The following is a 21,739-nucleotide window of genomic DNA, read 5'->3' as shown; positions in this document are numbered from 1 at the left end:
TTTGTGTGCTTTGTTTGCAGTTTTGTTAAATGAATCGAACCACTGCTATCATGGCAAGTCCTGTGGAATCCAAAGTCACCTCGCTTGACTTTGGAGATCCACTGTGCTTACATCCGAGTGATACCAATGGAGCTCCATTAATAAATTTCAAATTAAGTGGTACCGAGAATTATAAGGTTTGGGCCTATGCCATGACATTAGCCTTGGACACTAAAAATAAAATGGGATTTATAAACGGTACTTGTCTCGGACCCTCAAATGATCCTGTCCTACAGAGATAATGGGATCGTTGTAATTCTGTTGTTATGTCGTGGATTTTGAGTTCCATGACCAAAGATCTTTTCCTTGGTCAAGTGTTCTCTAAAGAATCTGCCAAGGTTTGGGATGAGCTAAAAGAGACATACGATAAAGTGGATGGTTCTGTTACCTTTAACCTTTATCAGAAAATAAATTCATTAAGTCAAGGTGGCATGTCTGTTTCCGAGTACTATCACAAACTTAATTCTATGTGGAGACAATTTGATGCTTTGGTAAAACTTCCCTCATGTACCTGTAATGCCTCCCGTGAGTTCCTGGAACACAGTCAACTCATAAAGCTAATGCAATTCCTAATAGGTCTCGATGATGTGTATCAACCGATTAGAAGCAATATCCTTACTAGGGATCCCTTGCCCTCTGTAAAAACCGCATTCTCTTTTGTTTCAAGAGAAGAATCACACAGAGGTGTAAATCTGTCTCAAACTAGAACTAAGACTCAGAATAGTGCTTTTTTTAAGCAAAACTGTTGAAAACAAAAGGAAAACTGTAAAATTTTCAAATCTTATTTGCAAACATTGTGGTATGACTGGTCACACAATCGAAAGATGTTTTAAACTGATAGGATTTCTCAAGGATTTCCAAAATCGTAATAGACCTCAAAATCAAAGTTTTAGACCCCCCGTTGGAAATAATGTTGTTTCTGATTCTCTTTCTCCAAAAAAGGCTAGTTCTAGCTCCACCTTCACCTTTTCCGAGGAACAAATTGCAAAAATTCTAAATTTGATTGATCAGAAAGAAGGAGCCATTGCAAATATGGCAGGTATGTCTCGTTCTGTTAAAACTGGGTGGATAATAGACTCTGGTGCGAACCAACATATGACTCATAACACCAATTTTTTAGAAAATCTGGTGGATGTTTCTGACCTTGATATCAGGGTCAGTCATCCAAATGGGACTAAGGCTCAGATAAATAAAACAGGTTATTTTAAATTAACCAACAATGTCACTTTATTTGATGTCTTAGTCGTCCCAGACTTTAATGTGAATCTATTATCTGTACATAAACTTGCTAAGGATAACAAGGTGTTTGTAAGTTTTGATGAGTCGAAATGCTACATCCAGGATTCTCCTCGAAAGAGTGTCGTAGGGACTGGTAGCCAGGAGGATGGTCTCTATTTCTTTGATAAAAATCTTAATTGTAAGACTTCCTGTTTCCAAACTATAAAAATATGTCTTGTCTGGTTTCCACTCAACTGTGGCACAGTAGACTTGGTCATCCTTCACATCAAGTCTTGAGCGTGCTTAAGAGTCATCTCAATATTGCTAATGAGGGTAGTGGACCATGTGAAATTTGCCATAAGGCAAAACAAACTAGAGAAAAATTTGATTTAAGTGTTCACAAATCAAAAAACCTAGGTGAGTTAGTTGACCTTGATGTCTGGGGTCCTTACCATATACAGAGTAGAGAAGGATATAAATATTTTTTGACCATCGTTGATGATTACACTAGGGCGGTTTGGGTGTTTTTGTTGAAAGGAAAACATGAGGTTTGTGAAAACATCATAACTTTTTACAATCTGGTCAGTACTCAATTTGGTAAAACTGTTAAGGTTTTTAGGAGTGACAATGGCACAGAATTTTCAAGTCAAAAGTTAAATGATTTTTTTTAAGATAAAGGAATAATTCATCAGACCTCATGTGTTTACACTTCCCAACAGAATGGGGTTGTTGAACGTAAACATCGCCATTTACTTAATGTAGCTAGATCTCTTATGTTTCAGGGAGGGATCCCTCTTAACACGTGGAATGAATGCATTCTTACAGCTACTTATCTCATTAATAGAACCTCTTCCTCTGTTTTAAACGGTAAGTGTCCCTACGAGCTCATCTATGGTTTTCAACCAGTTCTCACTCATCTTAGAAACTTCGGATGTTTGTGCTTTACTGTGTTACCAAATATTTCTGATAAGTTTTCTCCAAAGTCAGAAAAATGTGTTTTATTGGGTTATGCCAATTCGAAAAAAGGATACAAACTTTATAGTTTGGATTCCAAGAAATTCTTTCACGCGATGTGAAATTTTATGAAAACATTTTTCCATTTAAAATGAAGTCTGATAGTTGAGTGAATCTAAGAATAAAGACCTTGATCAATTGAATTTTTTTGACTCTGGAAATGAATTGTCTGATAAATTTGGTGTTGCTTTGCCCAATGATGAGAATGGAGACGTTTATAATACTGAATCTGCTCATAATATTTCTTCAGACCCGAATAATAGAGATATGCTAGGTGGCCAAACTAGTTCTGTCAATAGGAGGCCTCTAGGCAGCTTTGAAAGTCAACATAGACTTAATTCTAGTAATGAAGATAATCTAGGACGAGCTACCAGTTGGCAACCATTGAATGGTTCTGACTCAGCCGCTAGCACTAATCAAGAGGTTGCTAGTCAGCCTGAAGAAATAGACAGAAGTAGTAATGATCCTTCTCGTGATTTCGTCTTCTCTGAGGGAACTCATAATCCGTCATCTAGTATGTTGCAAATTGCTAGAAAATCTTCTAGACCATCTGTTTTACCTAAATTTTTTGATGATTTTGTGGTTGAAGGGAAGGTAAAATATGGAATAGGAAAAGTGGTTAACTATTCGTGTCTTTCCATTGATAATTTTTGTTTTGTTTCGAATCTGAATAAATCAAGTGAACCTAAAACCATTCAAGAAGCTTATAAAGATTTGAATTGGGTTAATGCTATGAATGACGAGATGGAAACCTTACATAGGAATGGGACTTGGGTCATAACTGATTTGCCTCCTGGTAGAAAAGCAATAGGCTGTAAATGGATATACAAGATAAAATATAAATCTATTGGTGAAATTGAGAGATTTAAGGCCCGACTTGTAGCCAAAGGCTATAGTCAAAGAGAAGGTCTAGACTATGAGGAAACTTTCTCTTCAGTTGTGAAAATGATTACTGTTCGTTGTATCATAGCTTTAGTTGTGCAGTTTAAATGGAGTCTGTTTCAGTTAGATGTGAATAATGTTTTTTATATGGTGATTTGATTGAAGAAGTTTATATGTCTTTACCTGAGGGATATTGTAGTCCTAATGATAAACGAGTATGCAAACTTGTTAAATCCCTATATGGTTTAAAACAGGCTCCGAGACAATGGTATGCAAAACTGTCTTCGTGTTTACTTGATAATGGGTTCGTTCAAAGCATAAATGATTAATCTTTGTTTACAAAAATCTGTTAATAATGTTTTCATAATTTGGCTTGTTTATGTTGATGATATAGTGATAACTGGAAATAATAATCAGGAAATAAACAATGTTAAAGAATGTCTTAAGAGTAAGTTTCTCATTAAGGATTTGGGAAAGTTAAATTTTTTTCTTGGTATTGAGATCTTAGATTGTGCAAATGGATTGTGTATGACCCAAAGAAAGTATTGTCTTGAATTGCTTCATGAATTTGGTTATCTTGGTTGTAAACCTTGCAACACACCTATGGACATGAATTTGATTGTAATTGACTCTAGTAGCTCAAAAGATCCTTATCTGTCTGATCATACTGGTTTTCAAAGATTAATTGGAAAACTCATTTATCGTTTAGCAACTAGACCTGACATTGCATTTGCTGTTCATTGTTTAAGTTAATTCTTGCATGCTCCAAGGCAATCTCATTTAAATCTTGCTCTTAGAATTCTTAGATACTTGAAATTGTCTCCTCGCAAAGGAGTTAGCTTCATCAGGCCTAATTTTTTTTCGCTTAGTGCTTACGTTGATTCCGACTGGGTAAGTGTCTTTCCTCCAGAAGGTCTGTTATTGGTTTTTGTATATTTCTTGGTAATTCTATGCTTTCATGGAAAAGCAAGAAACAAAGCACAGTTTCACGCTCTTCTGCTGAATCCGAGTACAGGGCGATCTGTTACTTGTGAAATTATTTGGATTCTTAAAATCATAGTAGATTTGAACATAAAGAATTTACTTCCTGTTAGCTTATTTTGTGATAACAAGTCTGCAATTCAAATTGCAAACATTCTTGTCTTTCATGAGAGAACAAAGCACATAGAAACTGATGTTCATCAAATTCATGAAAACATCAATAAAGGAATAATAAAAGTTGTTAAAATAATTTCTTCTGAGCAACCAGCTGATATTTTCACAAAATCTCTTGGTATAACACATCATAATTTTCTTTGTTCAAAACTCAAAATGATTGATTTATTCAAAAGTCAAGATTGAGGGAGGGTGTTAAAATATGATATCCTATTAAATTGTCAATCTTAACTTTTGTATGTTTGTTGGTTGTTTTGTATTGTTTTGCAAGGAATATAAACATAAGGGGTAAAAATGTTAAAATCAAGAAAGATTAAGGATTGGAGGACTACGCCTCACATTTCTTGGAACATCAAGGGTAGCGGAAGAAATATGTTTAAAATCAGGGAGCTTTTTGCAATTATTGGACAGACTATATAAACTTTATACCCAGTTATCAAAGAATCATCTCAATTCATTTTTGTAATTTCATTTGAAAAGTTTCGTCAGTTTCTCTCTTTAGATTTAGCTTACGTTTCTTATAGATCTTAGTTATCTTAGCTAAGATACATAGTTTTCTTGTAAGTTTTCATCTGTAAGTTTTCTTCTATCAATACATGGTGGTTTGGTTATAGATTTCTATACAACTTTAATTTGTTTTAAAAGTAAATATCTAGTTTTTTTTTAAATTTTTTTATTATTAATTATAAGATGGAGAAACTAATTAATTACTTTTTCTATTATTAAAGGTGAATTTTTTTTAATTAATTAAAAATATAATAATTATACAGGTTTAAAACTATATGCTTTTTTTAATTAGAAATATTTATTTTAATAGGAAGAAAGTATGTTTTTATGATCAATAAAAGAGGGTGGCTTGAAAGAATAGGTCAATTTTTGTGTCATCATCCTTACCCATAACTTAAACATTAAATTAATACTAAAAAAGTCAAACATTAACCAAACTATTTGTGTATAAATAACCATTCTGGTTTCTACAAACTTCAACACCAAATACCATCGACCATTCACAAATCTATCTATTTACATTGCAAGATGGCATCAACATGTGAGCAAGTTGAGCAAGGTATTATTCATATATTTTTCTGTCAAAACGAAATCTATATGCGTGTATATAGATGTATATATGCATATATATACGTATGTATGTTTGTATGTTTGTATGCATATATATACGTATGTATGTTTGTACGTATGTATGTTTGTATTATATATGCTCTATAACTTAGTCTTATCATGTGTTTGTAGGCAAAACTTCATGGCCGGAGCTAGTTGGAGAGACAGGAGAGTGTGCCGCAACCATAATAAAGAATGAAAATCCATTGGTTACTACACGAATTATAGCAGTAGGAACCATCATTCCTATGATTTATATTTGTGATAGGGTTCTTATATGGATAAATGATGAGAGGATTACCGTAAGCACCCCTACGATTGGGTGACGGTATCAAGGTTGAGATGTGGTTACAAAGCGACGTAGTTTGGTTCATTGTGTTGGCTATTAAAATAAAGACAAATGCTTGTACTTGTATAACAAGTTGATATTATAATTTAAATAAAATCATGATCATCTTTCATCACTCCGATTACAAGAAATATTGTATTTAAATGTAATTAGTTGACGATATCATCTCCATTAACATATGAAATTTGTACCATCAATTATCTTCAAAAAATTAAAACTCGAATGTCTGTGAGGTGACATTCTCTTTATGTATGTTCACCACAGATGTTTGGGACAAGATTTTCTATTTAATAAACTAGCACTGAAATTAACCAACAAACTATTGTCACGTTGATGACGTCAGATACCTCAATAGAATTTCTACAAAATACTGAAATATAGAGACAATGTTCCACCACTATAGCATATTAGGGTATGGGGAAATAGAAAATGACTACATGAATTCAGTGCAAATCAGATTTAGAACAAATATAGAACTAAGGACAAATCAATAATGAAATAAAATCAATTTAAAGCAAACTTATAATCTAGGATAAATAAGGCAAATCAATAATGAATTTAAAGCAAAACAATACAAATAAAAAAACTATAACTAATAATATGCTTGAAACATACGAAATATAGAAGAGGATGGACGATTCCTCACGAATGGTGGTCGAAGAAAAACTTATTATTTAGAGAAGTTTTATTAAAATTTCAATTTAGTCTTTCATTTTCAGAATACCCTTGTATTCTTTTGAAATAAAATGCTTATATAAAATGTGGACAATATTCGACATGAATCTACTTCACATTTATTAGTGGGTGACGTGTGCACGGACAAATTATTTAATATAACATTCTCTAGTTCCATTCTTCAAGAACAAGATCACCAAACCCTTGGTATGTACTTAATATCTCCTCCTGATCTTTTCCCTGTTGGCCCTTGATTTGTTTTTTTTTTCAAAATCATTCGCTAATTACGATAGAAGTGTTTGAACATGAACACCCATTGAGTCTTATCGATCTGGAGCTCGAATATTCCAAAATTCAAGAAGATTATGATGATGAATGATGAAACGGATGGTGATATGATTACAACAGAGGACTTGAAATGTACATGTGATCGTTGCGGCCAAGAAATCAATGGGCACCACAGGTATTACTATAAGTGTAGTGATTCATGTAACTACTCAATTCACAAATTTTGTGGCGACCTCCCAACAACATTAAAACACACGTCCCACAATGATCATATTCTTACCTTTTTACAGAGAAAAATACATTGGTATTGTGATGCATGTGGAAAGCAACATAAGCGTCGAGAAATAAGTTATCAATGTCCTCCATGTGAATTTGATGTTGATATAAGTTGTGCTTTGACGGCGGATAAAAAGACAATCCACCACCCGACTCACAAACACCCGTTACTTCAAATCACTATACCAATAATATGCGAGTGTAGTGCTTGTGGGTAAAAGCATCAGGGGATATTTTATCATTGTATCATGTGTTCTAACTTCTTTATCCATACGGATTGTTTTCTTTTGCCAAAAAAGCTGCTAATTCAACATGCCATGCATGATGACTTCTCTCGTAAACATCCACTTGCCATTGCATATGCCTTCCCAACAGCAGTTTAAGAAGCCAAATTTGATCCTAGGTGTAGGGTATGCGGAGGCTTTTTTGATAACGAGAATCTATGGATTTATAAATGCGACAAGTGCAAATACTATGCCCATCTAGATTGTGCAACGGCAAGAGGGGAACCATTCGTGTCCATCTTCTCACCTGCCGGTAAATTTCTCAGCTATTTTTATGTTTGCTTTCATTTTGTGGATTTTCATTGAATATTTAGTTACTGAATTTTATATTGTTCATCAGATTTTGGCAAAACCCATAAGAACTTTGCAGATGCCAACTATCCAGATCTTCTCTATTTCCCGTTACTTGATCAAACATAAAGCATACTAAAACATATGTTTTTCAAAAAAATATCATTCCCAATGAATACAACTTATGAGGGGACTCTACAACACATGAGTCATCAACACTCGCTCATTCTAGTTGGTACACAAGGTAATGAGATTACAAAGTCAGCCTCCTCAAAATCCAAACCGTTATCTTGTCATAACCCAATGAAGAAGATTGAACTACTATGTAATGGATGTTTGAGGTCAATCACAAACATGCCATTTTACAACTGTGCCAATGGAGATGAGTCATGCAACTTTGTTCTTCATGAGTTGTGCACCCGACTACCCAATCAAGTACCAAACCACCCAGGTCACCCTCAACATTCTCTTGTTCTCCTACCGATTCTCTCTCATAGGCTTTTGGGTGTGTTCAGGTGTGCTGTTTGCCGTTTATATTGCAACGAATTTGTCTATACTTGTCCTTAATGTGAGTGCTATGTAGATGTAAATTGCGCTTTCATACCTGATAAAATAGTACACCAAGCTCATCTGAATCATCTCATTTGGAGAGTTCAATCAAGGACGAGTAAAAACCGTTGTCGTTCATGTGCGAGAGATTTTGTTGAAAATGGATTTTCATTTAGTTATGGTACTTGTGAATTTGATTTGCATCCCGAGTGTGCTTTGTTATTATCGGAAACAATTAGACACAAATTTGATAAGCATCCCATGAAGCTGAGCTATTTCCCTATCGAGAATCATAAGTCTCAATATTTTTGTGAAGTTTGTGAAGTGGAATTTGATCCAGAGTATTGGTTTTATCATTGTTATGATTGTGTCCAATCTATACATTCTGCATGTGCTCCGTTAATACTTGAATGCAGAAGAGCTGCTAGAGCTGATCGTGTTCCTAAAAGGATTTGTGAGTTTTTGAATATAAAGTTTGGGGGCATTCATAACATTGAAGATCATCCACACAATGTGTCATTTGTTCAAGGGATTGAGAGCCAAGATGAGTGCGACGATTGTGGCTTTTCATTGCAGTACACTATGATCTTTAAGTGTTTACAATGTAAGTATGTAATTCACTTTACGTGTTGTAAGAGTTTCAACAATTGGTGATTATATATGTTGGTTTCTTTTCCATTTGTTGGAATTGTATTTTGTACTTATAATGTGTGACATGTGCAAAATAATTTATAGAAAATTGAAATTAAGGCAAAAGTGGTAACTCTTATAATTATATATATATATATATATATATATATATAACATTAAAAGTTTTTAACAGAAGTCGACAACAATCTTGAAACCATATGCTAATTTAAGTTATCTAACTATGCTTGAGAACGGTGTTAAAAGTCATCTACAAATGTTTGACTAATGTTAGTTGTTTAATTAGAAGTCAAGTTCTAACTGAAATCTCATATAAGGTGACAAAATCACGATGTTAATTTTGTAACAAATTTAATTCAAATATCATTTGAAGTTATGAAAAAGAAATGTTCTATATATTTCAAGTGAAAATTAGAGGAGTGCGTAAGTTGTAGCAACAATAGTGGAAGTTCAAGGCGATGCATGAAGAACCACATCACCAAGCTAAGATAATGGATTTTTCCTCACAAAAAAAAAAAAAATTAATATCAAATGGGGTCGATGACCCACACATCAGATATTAAATTGATAAAAACAAATACTACACTTTATCGTAATATTCTGTAATACGTGAATTGTAATTAGGGGGGTGTATCAAACCTTGATAATAGTAACACCAAGACGACAGATAAATAACTACACTACTAAGTAGTATAATAGACATTCTCATATAAAAAGTAAAATACCAAGCAAGTTGAAACCCCATATAATAGATATTAAACTAAGAACATTAATATACTTGATTTAAACAAAAAAAAACCTAAGATTCAAGATATATATGTTAAACTAAAAACGTATACTACATTTTATCTTAAGCAAAAGGTCGACATCCGGGAAAATATGTTTGTTCCATTTTTAGTCATTTATTTTTGTAGTAATATCCCTCTTGCGACAACCACTAGGAGACAAACCCCATGAATCGACACAAAGACACCAATCCATCTTCTTATACACTTTACTTTGTTCAAATCTTTCAACTCTTCATCAATGTGCGACAACTAAAACTCAACCAATTCACCATTTGAGAATACTCAATTGTCTTTGTGCCACCTCATCACTTCAAGGTTTTACTTTTATAATTCTCATGGTTACACCACATCACCCTAAGGTTTTACTTATATATATATATATATATATATATATATATATATATATATATATAGATAGAAGGAAGATCAAATGTTAACCCTTCTTTTCATGTTAACCTTGTTAACTCTTTCAACCAATCAAATTTCAATATTAATGTAGGTTTATCCCTTGTTCTTTTTTTAATTCCAAGGGTGTTTTAGTCAAATGATGCATATGTAACTCCCAAACAATTAATAGGGAGTTACAATCAAAATTAAATCCCAAAAAATATTCTTTCATTTAATTAATATTTTTTTTAATATTCATCTTCCATGTTCATCATTGTATGAGTTCTAAATCGCATAATCATATTTGTTATCGATAAAGCTAATATGGATGAATGTAAAGGAAAAGAAATCGACAACACCGAGGAGATTACAATGGTTTATGAAGACAATCGGAGTTCGAGGTTGGGAAGTCATGAAATTAACCAAACCGGATGTCTTGGTAATATATGTATATTTTTTATTAGATTCGTATTAATCGAAATTATGTTCATTACAATGTGTTGTGTTTTTTATAGTTCATCGTGTAGTGAGAAACTTTTTCTTTAATCATAACATGTTTTCAAATACATAGCTTTTCATCTTTTCATACCATATTCATCGTATAAATGGATTGCAAATGATGAGCACCCAAATGATGGCATTTTCATCAAAACTTAAAAAATGTTCAGATAATGTGTACCTCATTTGGGTCTGTTTTGCATCAATATATCCACTAGATGAGGGTCGATGAATCCAGCTCCTCCAGTAACTATAATTTCAACAAATGCTACACATAATGTTGATCGTCACCCTTAAAGTTGGGGACAAGAGGAGTATAACTAGAGATGTAAACGAACTGAACCGATCCGAATGTACAGTGAACCGTTCATGAACAATTTCAAGTTGTAAGGTTAACACCAAAATGATGGTTATCCGTTCATGAACACATTCGGCTGGAAGTTCGTGTATGTTCGTTTATCTAATAAATGAACAGACATGATCAAGAGTCTCGTCGTTTATTGTGTTCATGAACTTAAGGTTCATTTTCCGTTCGCTTACGTTCGTTTACATATTAAATTTACTATACAATATTTTCTTTTATATACTTTGAATTCAAATAAATATTTGTTTGTGTTCGCTTATGTTCGTTCGTTCTTCGTTCGTGTTCACTCGTTCGTTCGATTACCTTTTTGAACGAACGCACATGCTCAACGACTGTTCGTGTTCGTTCACATAGTGTACGGCCCTACGCACACCCATCCAACTTAACACTCCCTTCCATGTGGCTGTTCATTCATCATCCATCCAACTTAAAACCAACATCAAGAATTCAAACAATTTCAGTGAGTCCTTGTAACGTCATTTGCAATTAGTATATTCTTAAGGTTCATTTTCCGTTCGTTTACATTCGTTTACGTATTAAATTTACTATACAATCTTTTCTTTTATATACTTTGAATTCAAATAAATATTTGTTTGTGTTCGCTTATGTTCGTTCGTTCTCTGTTCGTGTTCACTCGTTGGTTCGATTACTTTTTTGAACGAACGCACATGCTCAACGACTGTTCGTGTTCGTTCACATAGTTTACGGCCATACGCACACCCATCCAACACTCCCTTCCATGTGGTTGTTCATCATCATCCATCCAACTTAAAACCAACATCAAGAAATCAAACAATTTCAATGAGTCCTTGTAACGTCATTTGCAATTAGCATCTTCTAGTAGAAATATATCCTACAAATCAAGACCCATTGAAGTTATAACTGCAAAAAGCTTGGCATTAAGTATACGAGATGCATTCGGAGGTGGTTTTGCAGTAGCATATCTGTTTTCCATTTGTATCCATCTTCTTCGGATCCATTTTTCACACTACACAAGGCACAAGCCATCAACATGTTGATTGTTCATGTTTATCATTTGTTCATAGATGTCATATACACTTACTTAACCTTTTGTTCAATATCTGATCCCAAATATTTTTTATTCGTGAGCCATCTGTTGAAGCACCATGAGTCAGTATGTGCTTTCTTTATGGAAATAAACTTGCAATAATACAATCTGTAGTATTATTATTGAACTTGTTTACCACATTATATTTAGTATTGATATTCATTGATATTACAATATATGATTGTATCAGCAGGTGTTCCCATGCATACACTATCCGAACATGAACCGGAGTACGATGTAGAAGAATGTTCAAATGGAACCAAGTATTTCATCCCCAAGGTTGATGACGAGCTTAAACCAAAGATCAACGCATCGTTCATATCTATAAATGATGCGGAAAAAATGTACATGATGTACGCGGACAACGCTGGTTTTGATGTTCGTCTTCATGCCAAAAAAAACAAACAAGAACGGAGATATACAAACAAGATGGCTTGTATGTAATAGAGAGGGAACGCCGGATAAAAAGTTTTTTGATTCCATGGCTATTCAGTCTAGCGAGCGGAGATACCGTAATACGAACCTTAAACGGTGTGGATGTAAAGCTTGGATAAAAATCCATTTGACAAAGGATAGGTCCAGTTACGAGATATATGAGTTTGTCGAGGCACATAATCATGCGTTATTCAATACAGATGAAGTATACGAATTTCAAAATATTCTGAATAGCTCGAGTTACAAAGTCGGTGCGATTAGGGCTCACCGTATACAAACGACATTGAATGGTGGATTTGAGCACAATCAATGTTCTGAGATCGACTTTAAGAATTTTAAGAGAGATGCAGTTGCCTGTGTTGGGGAAAAGGACGCGAAGATATTGTCCCGGGTTATTTTTTCGAGTATAAGTGCAATGATCAGGAGTTGGGAGCCATTTTCTGGGCAGATGAGGTTGCTAGAATCAACTACAAAGAGTTTGGTGATGTGATTTCGTTCGACGGGACGTTCCGCACCAACAAGTAAGATTTTTAAGTTCAACCTTTTTGTTTTTTTATGTGTGTTACTCAACGGCATCATTTTATAACTTGAAATTTATATGGTAGGCATGCGATGATTTTTGTTCCATTTTTGGCGGTTGACAATCACAAAGCCTCCATTGTTGTCGGATCCGGATTAATAAGTGGTGAGACAATTGAAAACTTTACATGGGTTCTAAGAGCTTTCCTAAAATGCCATGAGAAGCAACCGGTTTTTGTGATTACGGATCAATGTTCGGCAATGAAGCAAGCTATTCCGTTGGTGTTTACCGAAGCCAAGCATCGTCTATGTATGTGGCACATCATGAAGAAAGTGCATTCCAAGGTATGTGCACTTTAATAAACATGTATATTTTTCACATGTAAATGTTGTTGTTTATAGGTTCATATTGTGATCGATACGTTCGCAGGTTAGTGTCGCCCTAAATCAAGATCCTATGTTCAGTCAAGTTATTAATAAGCTCGTATGGAACACACATATTGGCCCATCTGAATTCGAGACCAAGTGGCAAGAGATGATCGCGCAATACAATTTAGGTGGTGATCCGTGGTTTGTAGAAATGTATGACATCCGCGCATCATGGATTCCGACGTATTATAAGGACACACCGATGTCTGGTCTTATGAAAACAACATCAAGATCTGAGAGTTCGAATTCCTTTATTACATATACGAATCATATTGGTTTGATTTGGTTCAGTTCCTCAATAATTATGACATTGCTATAGAGAAACAAAGATACAGACAATCCATGCATGAAACAATTACGAGGACCACTTATCCTAAGTTGTTTACTCCTTTGCGTTTAGAAAGTCACACATCGAGTATATACAGTCGCAATGTGTTCTTCGACATCCAAAAGGAAATAAAGAAGGCCGTATGGTTTTGTGGTATAGAGACGGTTGAATGTCCGGGTGATCTCAAGACGTTTATCATAAGCCACAAGAACAAGAAATCATCTGTTAGCACAACGTATCGGGTATTATATTCCATACATAGAAGCTATTGTTTTTTTAAAATTTTATCGTTAAAAGTCACATGCTTGCCTAACCGAAATATAATGTATTTATTGTAGGTGTCCCGTAATTACCCAGTCAACACGGTCGAATACGAGTGCAATCTATTCACGTGTTACGGGTATCTATGTCGTCATGCATTTAAGTTTCTAATAAACGATGAAGTTGACAGTATTCCGGACCAATACGTTTTACGTCGCTGGAAACAAAATTTAGTTCCTGTCCAGTTACAATCTGCCAGAGTTCGATACGGTGAGGTGGATGCGGAGAAGGATAAGTACATAATTGATGTATATTCCAAAGTCGACGATATAATAAGCATCGCCCGGAATGATAAAGCCCTATTGTCTAGATTGGAGAAGACTCTCGATAAATTTCTGGTTGATATCGAAAAAGAAGTATCGTATGAAGACCCATCCCAACAAAAGATGGATGCGATCAGAGATCACCTTGGTGTTTCCATACCTGATGACGTTGACATTCTACCACCATCTGGAATAAGGAACAAGGGTTGTGGTACAGGTAAGAGGTTGGTTAGCGTGTATGAGAAAATACAGTCTGCAAGCAAAAAAACCCGTCAAAAATGTGCGACATGTGGCCAACGTACCGGACATGACTCACGCAATTGCCCCGAATTGATAGAGTAATCAGTAATCCGAGTACCGGAATAATCAGAGTAATCAGTAATCCGAGTACCGGAATAATCATCATTTCGGGGGTGCTTCGTTATTGGCAACCTTAAATTTCGTCATGCGCCACTTTTCGGGTTATGTTTTCTTATGATTGGCATACATCGTCTAGTTTTCGTTTCATTACAATTTACATATGTCTTAAGGACTAGTTGTTTTTTCCAAGACTAAGTAATAAAAACACCGTAAGTGCGATGTTCACAATTACCGACAACTGATGTTTTGGTAAGTGTTTTAATGAACAATGTTCAACTTCATTGGACATTGTCATGTTCTTTTATTATTTGGGTATGATTCATGTGTTGACGTTTCTTGTATCCGGAGGGTCTTTACAATAAAACCTTTGTCTTTTGGTTTTCAAGCTTTTGATTCGTTACAAAAAAGTAAATTTAGGAGTTCATAGCGGTTGAATGCAACTTATTTGCGGTTGAAAGTTTCTTGATTGTTATATCGGTCAATGGTATTAATATTTTGGATAGAATTTGTATGTTGTTCGGTTGTATTATTTATGATAGTATGTGTGCTTTAATGTAGACTTTTGAAGTTATGATGTAGTGGTCAATTTACCGTTTCATGGTTTTTATGTTCTCCACAGCAATATAAATGTTACAGACGTGACGCCTTCCCAACTTAGTCTGCTACAACACTACCATCCATTGTCCAAAACAAAGACAATAGCTATTCAACTGCTACTATCATATTTTGATTTGTCATATTTTGATTTTCTTACGGAATTGTTAATCATCATTATAGTCCTTAAGGTTTTACACTACATACATAATAATGAATGTCAACCTGCAATCTATAATAATGAAATAGTGACAGTCGTTGTACATTGTCACGATAACGCAATATAAATTTGTTGAAATCAAACCCATGCAAAATTAAACATCAAAAAAACATTTAATTAATAAAATACGATAAATGTATGAACAGACATGACGTCTGTTTATGTCTGCAAAACGTTACGTTACCACAAATATCCAAAAGGTAGATGGTACAGAAAAACCAGTTAAACTAAATGTTTGTACACAACATAAGCAAACATCTATTTCCTCCCCCGACTCATCTGTCGTGCACCCCGATTTTTCCTAGCATTGTACGATGTCTCCATCGCAATGAACCTTTCTACATCAGATATGATAGATGTCTTACGGATGTTCTCATCGCTTAGTAGCATCTTCAAACAATATATGGTTATGAGATCCTTCAACTGTGTCTTCTGTTTTGTACTCTCCTTATACAACCCGCAGTCCCATTTTACTACGTCTCCTCCGAAGAATGTCTCCATGTGCCGCATTAACATAACACCAGCGTCAACTGTATTCTCGCGGAATTGCCACCTTGTCTTTATATGGTCCTGATCAATTTCAGCGTACACTTTCCACGCCTCGTGTCCCTCTTTTAGTAGGTGCATAATCATCATATCTTGCTGCATACATGATAAAGAATGACAAAGTAAATATATGTCCATAGTGTTCATAACAAAAAGTAATTTTAAGTTGTTGTACCAAGCCTACAGTGCTGGAGCCATATATATCATCGACTTCTCCATCCCGAGTCTGGCTGTCTATTATGGCTATTGATGGGCGCTTGAGATCGAATACTACAACGTAATAGAACGATGGTTCTACTACCGGGAAGAAGACCTACAGTTTTGAAAAGCCGTGTTTGGTTGATACCATTTGAATTAATGCTTAAATATCATACGTACAGTTTCGATCGAATGAAAAACACTTACCAGGTCAACGTTATGCATACTGATCAATTCTTCGTCATTGTTCATGCAACATGTGATGTTCTTTCGGAATCTATCATACCTCTAGTTAGCATTCAAATCTTCATCCCTAATAATAGCATCCATCTGCAAAAAAACAAACGTATACGGTTAATTATAGACTACAATTTATTTATATGGCATTTACGTCGACATTCATTCATATACTATTACCGAAATGTCTGTTGGTACAAAATAGCGCCTAGGAGACTCGTTGCTCCTCAACCTCTCTTCTCTGTTAAGAAGCATTGACCACACATCTATAATTTCTGTGCTAACCACGCTTTGAGATACAAGGGATTGCATTGTCTGACGTGTTATTGCCTTCCCTTTTGTCGTCATGAAAACCGGTTCACTACATGTTTAATTCGTTAGGTAGTACCATCCGAAATGACAATAATACATATTTGACCAAAATATTACTTAAAACGTAGACAATATAACTTACAAAATCCCGCCTACGCCTCGTAATATCCAATCTTGCATCTTCCTTTCATCACTACTCACCTCGAACGTAACCGCACGTGTAACATACGGTGCTCGTAGTTTAAAAATTAGTTTCGGATCTCTTTTCGGAATTTCAGATCTCACATTTTCTTGTCCACCTATTGCTTTCGAACTATCAATACAAGCAATGACCTCTTCCTTTGATGGACTTATTCCCAAATCGAAAGCTGGCGCCTYGATTTCTGCATACGAATCAATGTCTCGGACGTTGATACACGTATGATAGTATCCAATTGAGAAACTATATGTGGATCTATGTTCGTATATGTAATTGTGTACGCGCATTCAAATGGTGTTTATAAAATGCGTGTCATTTGTTTGATATATCACAATGATGTTCTTATACGACATAGTGATGAACTGTGTGTGAGACAATTTGGTACATATGTGTACCTATTCATTATGTGTGAACCAGCGTGAACACGCTATGAACATAACTCCTTCATATATGGGACAAAAATTAACAAACATGAACACGATAAGGTAGTGAATTAGCATCTGGTCATTTTTTTACTTTGTTTGTGTTTTGTTAATTGGTGTTCACAAACATGACCCACCTATGAACCACCATGATCACGATTTTCTTACACAACTTATGAATGAACATTGCGTGAAACACTTTGTTATATACGCCATATCAAGTACTTGTTTGTGAACGTCTACGGAGTTTACTTGTCCGAGGTACACTTTCATCGATGCTTCTGCTTCGAACCCTACCAACACTCTCCAACGGTGCTTCTAACGATGTCATCTTCACCCTTTCCAACAGCTTCGGGTATGTGTTACATCCTACTCCTTTTGTTGCGATAGTAGCCCTCTCATTTGACGCCCAGTCAACCTCGGCAATCACGGTTGGGCTTGTCCAGAATTGTGATAAAGGTGATAACATTACCGGGTCGGATGTGGTCGTCATCTTTGGAGGTGTTACATGAACAAGTGACAATTCTTTGTCTCTAGGTTCACCTTCATCCTTTTGGGACTCCCACATGCTGCCTTTAAACATGCTCGCCAAATCCTGTTTGAATTGGTCGAAACATGTGTCCCCGGGAAAACGTTCTACGTATTCTTGCAACATTGTGTCTGCTTCCTTCCTTGCAGAACACAGCTCCGCGATTCGCTCACCCATCATAATTATGCATTCCTGCAAAACCATGCACAAACTGTAAAGTAGAAAAAACACGTAACAGTGTTGTATGTGCAAGCTGCAAATATAATTAAGTCAAGCTTGTGTGTTTGACGATAACAAGCAGACACCTCTGTATGTTAAACACAAAACGGTTTGATCAACTTTCACATTCAATTGCATGAAACTCGAATTGTGAGTTTTTACACAGCATGTGAACACACATTTACACATCTTGTGAATACATATTGAAACATATTGATGAAGGTTTACACATTTACACATATTGTTAAAATAGGTCAAACAATATGAACACATAACGTCGAAGGTTCACACATTTATACCCACACTTTCACCCAAAAAAAAACAACTTTAACAGCTATTAAGTTCTGAACAACATTACCAGCTGTTAATTTCGTCCCATATAATCATATTTAGTACAACCATGAACAACGTGAACACATTATGAACATAATTTAACAGATGTGCATTTCTGTACGATATGTGCATTTTTTAGTCCATTTATACACCGCCATATACGCCCCTCCAAATTAACGGATCAGCTGTTAACTTGTGTTCATACATTGGCCAAAGACACCAGCATAACATAAGGTAGTATGCACAATCGGAAGGCAGAAGAACATGCAAAAAAAAATTAGACTGAATATGGACAAAGGAGCTGGTATAAGATGAAATGGAAACAACATATTTTTTCTCTATTTCTGTTTATGCGTGTGTGCATAACTCCATCATGATCATAAACTAACACATCAACTCAGAAAGGTAAAAAATATTTAGTAATATGAAGATGTGTAAACATAAGTAGAATATAGTGTTTCTGTTTCATATTAGACACAGATAAAACCAAAAGGCAGTCCATTGGTAATGGCCTATATGTACTTAACTGAAACAGATACAAAAATAGCAGCTGACCATAAGGACATCACCATTCCACGTGTGTGTGTGTTGTGCAAATGCCATTTACTGTTGATGGCTAATCATAGTTGCCAATATCTTGTTGCTGATTTATTTTGATTAGCCGAATCAAAGTTATCGCAGTTGGCACAGGAACTATATTCATCTTATGTGAACATGTACTTTATACCAGTTAGACAAAATATAGTTTGGAATTAGCAATCAAGATACACATCACGAAAAAAACATACCATTAAAGTGTGTATGTGTGTGTGTGATAATATCAAAGCATATGCACCTTTTCATTTGAATCAGTTTATTGAAGTTACCTCTTTAGTCACATTCTGATTTTCTGCTTCTTTGGCTTTGCTAGACTCAGGTCTTTCCTCTGCTGTGTGATGATCTACAACTGTTTGATCATAAGCTCCTCGCTCAACGGGTTTAGTACATTTCATTTTTGTGTATCCAAACCCCCCTCTGCTAAGCTCCAAGTCTTGTCTTCTCCTCAGTAAATCCAATGTCCAAGTTCTCAATGGATATGATTGTTGTTGGTTCTGAATGCCGTCACATGTTGTTGCTTGAACATATAACATCTGGAGAAAGTAAACATAGCAATTGATTAAATAATAACAAACAACTTTTGCTTTATATATTGTCACGGATCAATATCCTTACCATTAAACATGTTAGGGGTCCTGCGTAAAATGACAAAAAACTGTCTCTTTTCCAACACAGCTTGCTCGTACCTATGCAATCATATACGTATCTGCACCAATCAATTCTTGGGATCATGTCTAAGTTATGAACGCGTCTGAGGAACCCCAAATTGCAAACACTGACTCTGCTGCATTCTGCAAGCGTGTTCACCATGATGACCAGGAAACTTATCCTGAACATTACACCCGTGTCATCGGATTTCTGAACAACATTCATCACGTCCTTTGGCCTCATTCTATCTTTACTGAATTGTTTCCGCCATGCTGAAACAATTGCATCGTTGCATTTGGATGGTTCAATCAGATTCAAGTCTAATCCTCCCGTTGGCAGCCCCAATACATCATGTATCGACTTGACCGTAACAGGTATTTGTCCATCCCTCAATTGTATTGTCATAGTCGACGTATCTAACATATCCACGACATAATGACCTAATTTAGATGGAATGCCGTCTAACGTCATATCAAGCAACGCATCAAATCCCATCTCCTTGATTGCTGCCTTTTGGTTAGAGTTTAATGCTTTAACCGTCTCCCATAATGCCTTCGGAGATGTCCTGGTTCTAATTCCTAATGAGTACCCTTTCACATTGTTATGTTCTACTGCGTCTTCCTTTACTTGTTCATTATTCGACTTTCGTGGCGCACCCAATATCTCATGCGGCACCTTAACCTCAGTTTGGACATTATCGTCCAACACCATTCCCAGTTCCAAATCTGCATTCATGAACGTACTACGTTAAAAATTAACTCCACAATATCATGGACCATCCTATTTTAATTGTGTGAGTTTGTTAGGCGTAAATATTTTAATACGTTATAAATAATCAATAATTATATATAAACAATAGACAGTTTGTGTTCACTGTATATATTAGGTGACCACAACAGGTGAAGTGCGTAATCAGTTTACACATCAACACAATCTATCCATGTTTGACCATAGGGGGCACATGCTCAAAGAAATGCAAATGAACATCTGCAAACATTCCGAATATGATGCATATCAAGGGACGGTTGGAATTTAGGTCTCGAGGTAAGTGGCAGAAAGACCTATGAAATATCAAACAACATCAATCTTTTGAAGAGGTTGTTAATGTTACGTATTACCTTGCAGTACTGGAAGTTTGTATACTTTGTTGCCCGACCTTTCCGGCACCATTCATATTCACACTTCTTGTTTACTAGTTTGTTGAACGATTGATTTGATCACTTTTAAATCTGCATCAATAATCACAATGTTTTAAAATCAAATGTGAACATGTATGAAGACGGTAAATATATATGCACCTTCAGACAACATTGTAATACATATCTCTTGTTGCATATTACCGTATATATTCTACGAAGAGAAATATGCATATAGCACGGCTGTGGTATGTAGAAGTTGGGGAACTTTGAATCACAAAAATGAAGAGTACGATACATACGTCATACTATAGCATCATTCAAAAAATTTAAGTTGTGCATGTTATCGACTTCACATGATATTGGAGTATGTACATTTTAACAGGTAACCTGTTGTCCTGATTTTTTTACCATAACCGGGTATGCATGTTTCAGCATTTGCCCCCAAATATGATCACATATCGATCCTTACACACTATATGTAAAAAAGTGAAAACAAAAACACCCTATAAACTTAAAGTCAGTAGTGAACAAACTTGAACCTATTTATAAAATCGTGATGCAAACACTGTAAATAATCGAACAAGAAGCAAAGGCCAGTGGGTTCCTGGGTATTTAGAATTTCCAAACCTTTGCCTTTACTTGAGCCTTGTGCAGTACTTGGTACACCATCTGTTCGTTCTACCTCAGCCTCTGCATCGACATCAAATGGGCCAAAAAATGAACCAACTTGAACAAAATATGAACATAAATGGACCAACGTGAGTATGGTGTATAAGATGAAATGGAAACATCATATTTTTTTTCTCTATTTCTGTTTATGTGTGTGTGTGTATAACTCCATCATGATCATAAACTAACACATCAACTCAGAAAGGTAACTGCAAAAAGGTTGGCATTAAGTATAGGAGAAATATATGAACATGTATGAAGACAATAATCACAAGGTTTTAGAATCAAATGTGAACATGTATGAAGAAAATAAATATATATGCACCTTCAGA

At 35.2% G+C, this 21,739-nt stretch overlaps 2 protein-coding genes and 1 pseudogene across 2 annotated transcripts; 2 read left to right on the top strand and 1 right to left on the bottom strand.

The window, feature by feature from the left end:
- The first annotated feature begins 5,299 nt into the window (after positions 1–5,299).
- LOC112499626 (glu S.griseus protease inhibitor-like) lies at positions 5,300–5,886 on the top strand. The gene is made up of 2 exons (XM_025102935.1): positions 5,300–5,374; positions 5,557–5,886. Exons 1-2 carry the CDS (start codon positions 5,344–5,346, stop codon positions 5,748–5,750), a joined length of 225 nt encoding a protein of 74 aa, XP_024958703.1. The 5' UTR covers positions 5,300–5,343; the 3' UTR covers positions 5,751–5,886.
- Positions 5,887–9,198: 3,312 nt separating this feature from the next.
- On the bottom strand, positions 9,199–9,403 carry LOC112499748 (annotated as a pseudogene).
- A 2,968-nt stretch (positions 9,404–12,371) lies between these two features.
- LOC112529053 (protein FAR1-RELATED SEQUENCE 2-like) lies at positions 12,372–14,527 on the top strand. The gene is made up of 5 exons (XM_025140130.1): positions 12,372–12,811; positions 12,931–13,189; positions 13,275–13,414; positions 13,699–13,843; positions 13,940–14,527. The coding sequence occupies exons 1-5, from the start codon at positions 12,372–12,374 to the stop codon at positions 14,525–14,527; spliced, it is 1,572 nt and encodes a 523-aa protein (XP_024995898.1).
- Positions 14,528–21,739: the final 7,212 nt, after the last annotated feature.

The sequence above is a fragment of the Cynara cardunculus genome (genome assembly GCF_001531365.2).
Source record: "Cynara cardunculus var. scolymus isolate 2C chromosome LG 16, CcrdV1, whole genome shotgun sequence".
NCBI lineage: Eukaryota > Viridiplantae > Streptophyta > Magnoliopsida > Asterales > Asteraceae > Cynara > Cynara cardunculus.
This window is presented reverse-complemented; position numbering and strand designations above follow the sequence as displayed.

Coding starts and splice junctions, on each gene's coding strand:
- LOC112499626 (XM_025102935.1), top strand. CDS start 5,344: ATGGCATCAACATGTGAGCAAGTTGAGCAAG. Junction 5,375..5,556: donor ATGTGAGCAAGTTGAGCAAG/GTATTATTCATA, acceptor ATGTGTTTGTAG/GCAAAACTTCATGGCCGGAG.
- LOC112529053 (XM_025140130.1), top strand. CDS start 12,372: ATGGCTATTCAGTCTAGCGAGCGGAGATACCGTAATACGAACCTTAAA. Junction 12,812..12,930: donor ACTACAAAGAGTTTGGTGAT/GTGATTTCGTTC, acceptor TTTATATGGTAG/GCATGCGATGATTTTTGTTC. Junction 13,844..13,939: donor CTGTTAGCACAACGTATCGG/GTATTATATTCC, acceptor TATTTATTGTAG/GTGTCCCGTAATTACCCAGT.